This window comes from Aquarana catesbeiana, linkage group LG06 (genome assembly GCF_042186555.1).
Source record: "Aquarana catesbeiana isolate 2022-GZ linkage group LG06, ASM4218655v1, whole genome shotgun sequence".
NCBI lineage: Eukaryota > Metazoa > Chordata > Amphibia > Anura > Ranidae > Aquarana > Aquarana catesbeiana.
The window spans coordinates 280,307,549-280,315,966 of NC_133329.1; the positions used below are offsets into that span (position 1 = coordinate 280,307,549).

At 38.2% G+C, this 8,418-nt stretch overlaps 1 protein-coding gene across 1 annotated transcript; it reads right to left on the minus strand.

Moving 5' to 3' along the window:
* Positions 1-3,101: 3,101 nt before the first annotated feature.
* LOC141147737 (gamma-crystallin M1-1) lies at positions 3,102-7,771 on the minus strand. The gene is made up of 3 exons (XM_073634920.1): positions 7,602-7,771; positions 5,652-5,894; positions 3,102-3,428 (listed from the first exon to the last, which is right to left on the minus strand). Exons 1-3 carry the CDS (start codon positions 7,608-7,610, stop codon positions 3,147-3,149), a joined length of 534 nt encoding a protein of 177 aa, XP_073491021.1. The 5' UTR covers positions 7,611-7,771; the 3' UTR covers positions 3,102-3,146.
* Between the last annotated feature and the right edge of the window lie 647 nt (positions 7,772-8,418).

The window sequence follows — 8,418 nt, forward strand, 5'->3', positions numbered from 1 at the left end:
GGCTAAAATAACTAAAACATTTTAGTCGACTAAATGAATACTAGTTTAGTCGACTAAAATACGACTAAAATTATTGAGATGACTAAAATATGACTAAAACTAAAATGCCATTTTAGTCCTAAAACTAAAATTAGACTAAAACTAAAATTCCATTTTAATTAAAAGACTATGACTAAAACTAAATTGCAATTACTGAAATGTACTGGAGATTTTAGTCGTCTAAAACGTAGGACATTTTATTGGACAAAAATGTACTGGAGTTTTAGTCGACTAAATAAGACTAAAACTAAAACAACTGCAGAAGACTAAAATGGGACTAAAAATAAAATACCATTTTAGTCCTAAACTAAAATTATCACTGTTTGCTATATATACTGGTTGGTTTATTATCACTGTTTGGTTGTTCAGTTTGTTCACTCTGTTTGTATTGGTGGTGTGTTCACATTTATATGCATTTACTTAATAAACTTACTTATTTTCACTTATTTATGTTTGGTTCACTCTGTCGCAGTCACACAGTTCTGGTCACATCTGGTTTATGACACTCAGTTTCAGGGTCTTGGCAATCTTCTTATAGCCTAGGCCATCTTCATGTAGAGCAACAATTCTTTTTCCTCAGAGAATTCTTTGCCATGAGGTGCCATGTTGAACTTCCAGTGACCAGTATGAGAGAGTGAGAGCGATAACACCAAATTTAACACACCTGCTCCCCATTCACAGCTGTAACACTAACATATAACATTACATTGGGAGGGAAAATGGCTAATTGGGTCCAGTTTGTACATTTTCACTAAGGGGTGTATTCACTTTTGTTGCCACCAGCTTAGACAATAATGGCTGTGTGTTCAGTTATTTTGAGGGGATAGCAAATTTACACTATTATACAAGCTGTACACTCACTACTTTACATTGTAGCAAAGTGTAATTTCTTCAGTGTTGTCACATGAAAAGATATAATAAAATATTTACAAAATGTGAGGGGTGTACTCAATTTTGTGAGATACTGTGTGTGTGTGTATATATATATATATATATATATATATATATATATATATATATATAGTGGGGATGGAAAGTATTCAGGTCCCCTTAAATTTTTCACTCTTTGTTATATTGCAGCCATTTGCTAAAATCATTTTTTCCTCATTAATGTACACACAGCATCCCATATTGACAGAAAAACACAGAATTGTTGACATTTTTGCAGATTTATTAAAAAAGAAAAACTGAAATATCACATGGTCCTAAGTATTCAGACCCTTTGCTGTGACACTCATATATTTAACTCAGGTGCTGTCCATTTCTTCTGATCATCCTTGAGATGGTTCTACACCTTCATTTGAGTCCAGCTGTGTTTGATTATACTGATTGGACTTGATTAGGAAAGCCACACACCTGTCTATATAAGACCTTACAGCTCACAGTGCATGTCAGAGAAAATGAGAATCATGAAGTCAAAGGAACTGCCCAAAGAGCTCAGAGACAGAATTGTGGCAAGGCACAGATCTGGCCAAGGTTACAAAAAAAATTCTGCTGCACTTAAGGTTCCTAAGAGCACAGTGGCCTCCATAATCCTTAATTGGAAGACGTTTGGGACGACCAGAACCCTTCCTAGAGCTGGCCGTCTGGCCAAACTGAGCTATCGGGGCAGAAGAGCCTTGGTGAGAAAAGAACCCAAACATCACTGTGGCTGAGCTCCAGAGATGCAGTCAAGAGATGGGAGAAAGTTGTAGAAAGTTAACCATCACTGCAGCCCTCCACCAGCCGGGGCTTTATGGCAGAGTGGCTGCCACTCTGCCTCTCCTCAGTGCAAGACACATGAAAGCCTGCATGGAGTTTGCTAAAAAAACACCTGAAGGACTCCAACATGGTAAGAAATAAGATTCTTTGGTCTAATGAGACCAAGATAGAACTTTTTGGCCTTAATTCTAAGTGGTATGTGTGGAGAAAACCAGGCACTGCTCATCACCTGTCCAATACAGTCCCAACAGTGAAGCATGGTGGTGGAAGCATCATGCTGTGGGGGTGTTTTTCAGCTGCAGGGACAGGACGACTGGTTGCAATCGAGGGAAAGATGAATGCGGCCAAGTACAGGGATATGCTGGATGAAAACTTTCTCCAGAGTGCTCAGGACCTCAGACTGGGCCGAAGGAAGGAGTGGCTTCACAACAATTCAGTGACTGTTCTTGAATGGCCCAGCCAGAGCCCTGACTTAAACTCAATTGAGCATCTCTGGAGAGACCTAAAAATGGCTGTCCACCAACGTTTACCATCCAACCTGGCAGAATTGGAGAGGGTCTGCAAGGAGGAATGGGAAAGGATCCCCAATTCCAGGTGTGAAAAACTTGTTGCATCTTTCCCAAAAAGACTCATGACTGTATTAGATCAAAAGGGTGCTTCTACTAAATATTGAGCAAAGGGTCTGAATACTTAGGACCTGTGATATTTCAGTTTTTCTTTTTTAATAAATCTGCAAAAATGTCAACAATTCTGTGTTTTTCTGTCAATATGGGGTGCTGTGTGTAAATTAATGAGGAAAAAAAATGAAGTTAAATTATTTTAGCAAACGGCTGCAATATAACAAAGAGTGAAAAATTTAAGGGGGTCTGAATACTTTCCGTCACCACTGTATATATATACAGTTTATATATTTCCTTCATGTGTGCATTTTATGTTTTCTGATATGTACTAGTAAATATCATGTGCTAGTATGCAGTGCATACTAGCAAGTTATGGGAGACTTACCTGTCAAACACAGTCATCCATTGTTGCACTGTCACCTCTCTCTGGCTGTGTAAATGGCTGGGCCATGATGACATCAGTACTGTGGAGTCACCATCGCGCCACAGCACTCTGCATGCACAGCACACTCAGTATGCGCTGGACACTATACTGCACATGCACAGTGACATCATCAGCTGGAGTTGATTTGAATATCTATGGCACAAGTTTAGTAGGTTTTCATGGAAGGTAAGACTTATTATGAGCTTACCTGTAGGCAATAAGGCTAAAATAAGAGTTCACTACCACTTTAACCAACTGCATCATACATGTCATTTTTGATTTTGTGCATAGCTCAAATTTAAGTCAAGCACAGAGTGTTGTTTGTCATCCTTTTATTAGCACAGGAATACAAGAAAAGCTTTTTAATAAGGCTCCAGGACACGACGGAAAGATCCAACTTTTGCAGTTTGGGAGCCCCAGTCAGTAAACCTTTTATATTCACCAGGTCTGAGAAGATACTGCTTGCCTTTGTAGTTGGGGAGCTCATAGAATATCCAATAACCATCTAGTACATTACAAGAGTGGATTTCATGGGAGCAGAAGCGGTCATAAACATTTGGACAATCTTCAAGGAACTCCATCATTTCTCCTTTGCAGTCACCTCTTTCATATACTCTGAGTTTATTAGTTCCAATTCCTAGGTTCTATAATGAAAAACAATTAATTGATTAAGTAAGTTGTATTTTTACATTAAATTACTTATGAATCCTCAGACTGTCTCAGGATATCAATGAAAAAATTTGTTTGAATAAAAAAAAAATGCATTTCTAACTCAAATTTGTAGCTGCAAAAATGTAGTTTTTAAGTTTCAAAGAGCAGCAGTCCGGGGCACTGCCCACTGGATAGGTAAGCATTACTGACCCTCTTTTACAGGGAGATTTTTCAAAAAGGAATTCTGGTTTAATAATTAGCATTCCAAATATTAGTCATTAAAGTATAACTAAAGCCAAAAGGTTTTTGTTTTGGATAGAAAGTACACACTTGTGATATACAGTATGTCTCTACAGACAACACCCTTTAGATCTGATTTGTGAAAAATAGCTATAGCTAGTGTTTCTATGTCTTTCATTAACAGAAAAGGGACAGAGACCACCCTGTCTTGTGTCTGTTCTAATGTTATGCCCTGTACACATGGTCGGATTTTCCGACAGAAAATGTGTGATAGGACCTTGTTGTCGGAAATTCCAACCATGTGTGGGCTCCATCACACATTTTCCATCAGAATTTCTGACACACAAAGTTTGAGAGCTTGCTATAAAATTTTCCGACAACAAAATCCGTTGTCGGAAATTCCGATCGTGTGTACACAAATCCGACACACAAAGTGCCACGCATGCTCAGAATAAATTAAGAGAGGAAAGCTATTGGCTACTGCCCTGTTTATAGTCCAGACGTACATGTTTTACGTCACCGCATTCAGAACGATTGGATTTTCCGACAACTTTGTGCGGCCGTGTGTATGCAAGACAAGTTTGAGCCAACATCCGTCGGGAAAAATCCATGGATTTTATTGTCGGAATGTCCGATCAATGTCCGACCGTGTGTACAGGGAAATAGTCTTTTCAGATATATTCTCTGCATGGTAATGTTAGCCATTGGGGTCCAAAACTCCATCTACCCAAAGCATGAAAGAGATAGTTCCAGGACTACCTGTAAATCTTTGGATAGTACATTATATTTATATCCCTGCCCCCATCCTATACTGATTTTAAGAAGGAAGCAAGGTGCAGTGTTCTTCTAATTTGGGCTGGGGCATTTCTGTTGAGTTCAAATTTTAATTTATGTTTGTGAATGCATTGTTCTGTGAACCTGGCGATTATGTTGGCTAAGATTTTGGTCAATAATTTTAAGTCAATGTTGATCAATTATATTTTTCTAAAATTTACAGCATTTCAGAATTCTTTATGGGGCTTGAGCATCTTGCAAATATGAGCTTTGTTTGAATCATTGTCCAAAAGTGGCCGCTATCTCAATGCATTCAAGTATTTGACTAGTTGGGGTACAATCTGTTTCAATAATACTTTTCAATATAATGCCATTAAACTGTTACTGCATGCCAAGATACTTGGATGGTTTAGACTGTTTGATAGCTATTGACACTTTTCCCACCATTACCCCCCCCCCTTCCAAAATCTGCTTATGATCTTTTGAGGAGCTGAGTTTGGGAGACCTGCAAATAATTTATATATGGGGTTTGGTATAATGCTGTGTAAAGTTTGGAATTATATAAATATAATTTATTAAAGACAGAACGGGGGTTTTGAATGAGTGGGCCATTCTTAATTTCAGGAATAGCAGGTTGGAGATTACATTTATTTGCCAGAAATTTGCCTTTGCAATTTGTGTGGCAATAAAATATATCTATTGTCCATCTGAGACTTCTTTTGACCTTTATTGGGAGACATTTGTTAAATTGTAGCCTGGTCAATTCTATTTTGATTTTGAGATCTTTGTTTAGATTTTCTTGATATTTTCCTGACTTTAACTATTGGATTCCCCATAAGAATACCGTGATTATGCATTACAGAAAGAGAAAAGAGGACCTTTAGATCATAACAATGCCCACGCTGGCCAGAACAGGAGGTGAGAGGAAACCACCCCCAAAAAAAAACCACAGACAGAACAACAAATCAAACAAAACTGACAAAGGATCTAACTCTTATTCAGTCCTTCAGGAGCAAAATTCGTTTTGGATGGAATTTCAGCTTAAAGCAGCTGCAATGGATCACAACAGCAAAAATACATGCAACATACATTTTTGTTTCACTAGCATACAATTATATGCTATAATTATACCATATTTTGCATCTAGTTGATTATAACCATGATATTGTTAATTAAGTGACTGAATCCATTATACAACTCACTTGTGATAGTAAACGGCAAGACCTGATGGAATCATTAAGTCCTTGCCACTGCTGATAATCAGGATATTCTCCCCTCTTCAGGAAATACTGATGTCCCATGTAATTGGGTCGCTCATAAATCATCCAGCAGCCATTCTCTACTCGAACAGAGTTGCAAGCATTAAAATTGGGTTGCAGATCAGGGTTATCATTGCTGCACTCATAGGAACGACCCTGGAAGTTCCTATCCTCATAGAAAATGATCTATTAGGAAAAAAAACACAAAAAGAGAAAAAAAAAGATGAAAAATCATGCTTTGTTTATCAGCAGTTTAAAAAACATAGGGCAAGATTTACTAAAACTGGTGCACTCAGAATTTGGTGCAGCATGGTAGCCAATCAGCTTCTAACTTCAACTTGCTCAATTAAGCTTTGACAATAAAACCTGGAAGCTGATTGGCTTCTATGCAGAGCTGCGCCAGATTTTGCACCATGCAGTTTAGAGCCGGCGATCGGCTATCCGAATATAACAACCGATGCGGCTAAAAGCCGCTTGTCTGTTATACCGGAGGAGCGGGAGGGGGGACATCCCCTCCTGCCGCCTCCCGCCACTCTTACCGGGCCTCCCGTTTGATCGGGAGGCCCGGTGACCAATCGCCTGCCTCTGGCAGGTGGGGGGCGGGCTGGAGCGAAGCTGTGGGCAGCTTAGTTCCAGCCTTCTCATTGTAAACGCGGAAGCGACGTCATGACGTCACTTCCCGTTTACTCGGCTGCCAATGGCGCTGATTTTAAAAAAATACACAGTATTCAGAATCGCCGTTTTCAGCAATCTGAATACTTTGAAGTGCAAAGGAGGGATCGGGGGTCTTTTAGACCCCCGATCCCTCCATAAAGAGTACCTGTCACCACCTATTACTGTCACAAGGGATGTTTACATTCCTTGTGACAGCAATAAAAGTCATCAAAACATTTTTTTTTAAACACAATTTATAAATATATTATTAAACTAAATAAGAAAAAAAAAATTTTAAAGCGCCCCCGTCCCCGCGAGCTCTCGCAGCAAAGAAAACGCATACGGAAGTCGCGCCCGCATATGTAAATGGTGTTTAAATCACACATGTGAGGTATCGCCGCGATCGTCAGTGTGAGTGCAATAATTCTAGCCCTAGGCCTCCTCTAACTCTAACCTGGTAACCGTAAAAAAAATTTAAATCGTCGCCTATGGAAATTCTTAGGTACAGTAGTTTGTCGCCATTCCATGAGTGCATGCAATTATAAAGCGTGACATGTTTGGTATCTATTTACTCGGCGTAACATCATCTTTCACATTATACAAAAAAAATGGGGTAACTTTACTGTTTGGATTTTTTTAAATTATGAAAGTGTCCCTTTTCCCAAAAATTTGCGTTTAAAACACTGCTGCACAAATACCATGTGATATAAAATCTTGCAACAATCTCCATTTTATTCTCTAGATTCTCTGCTAAAAATATATATATATTGTTTGGGGGTTCTAAGTAATTTTCTAGCAAAAAATACGGATTTTAACTTAAAATACGTAAACACCAAATTTAAAAAAGGGGCTTAGTCATGAAAGGGTTAAATTTTAGAAATTAATATTTTGCATAAAAACAAAATACTTTCACAAGGGATTCGTGACCTTTGCACCAATTTTGACACACTTGCACAACGTTTTTTTTTTTTTATAAATAGACCCCTTAAGGGTGTCTTAATTATGCGTTTACTTCAAGAACACAATCACTTGCATGGTAATTTTGCAACCAAAAAATTGACAATTTCTGCATATTGTAAGATTCTGTTGGAAACAATCCTTTGCAATCCAAAAATACTCCTGGTAATAAAGTAAAGTTTCACACTTTAATTCACTTATTAGTACTGATTTTGTTTTAGTTTATCTATCTGTAATTGTATGTTTAAAACATTTTTTTTAGATGAATAAATATGTTTTTACCTTTCCCATTCGTGCAGTTGTCTGTGGATGTGCCACCCCAAATGTGTGGCTTGAAAGAAGGCTTTTTATGGGATAACTCCTGTGCTGTATCTGCAGAAATAATAGAACAATGATAGCCTGTTTTTGTTTAGTAAGATGATTTCCCCCCTCTGTCTTCCTCTGTAATGCTGCTCTCACTGGACTGTCAGCTTCATTGAATGTTTAGTCAATTTGACACTATGTTCTGGCACCAATGTAAAGGAAGCATCGGCTGTAGCATCATTTTCTGTTCTGGAAGTATGACAAAAATTATTTACATGATTCTACATATCTGCTGTGTACTTTTTTATACTGTTTTGTTTTACAATAGTTTAATACAAAAGTAGAACTAAGATAGCCCTCTCCTCCCCCCGGGAGAGGATGCTCACACAAATCTAGAAATATCATTGTAATGGGTCAAAAAGAGCACCAAATGCAAAATCCCTAAGAGTCCAAAATCTTTATTACTCAACTGCAGTGTGAAAGACATTGGTTTAGTGTGCAGCAGCTGTCCAGCGCAGAGTGAAAGGGGCCCTTATGCAAGAGCATTTGCTAAATGCTCGATTTCCCTTTGGGAAAATGTTTTTAACAGTATTAATAACGTCAGGGGCACAATTTTGGAGATACTGTGCACGTGAAGTTGCCTTTAGGTTTTTTTGGCTCTATAGACCTATTCCTCACAAAGATGTTATTATTGTTTCTTGCTAAAAATGTTACAAAGGTACAGTAAAAATGATCACTAGGGAAGAGGAGATGGAGGAAATGCTTTCTTCTGCTTTCAGCATGCTGATGACATTGT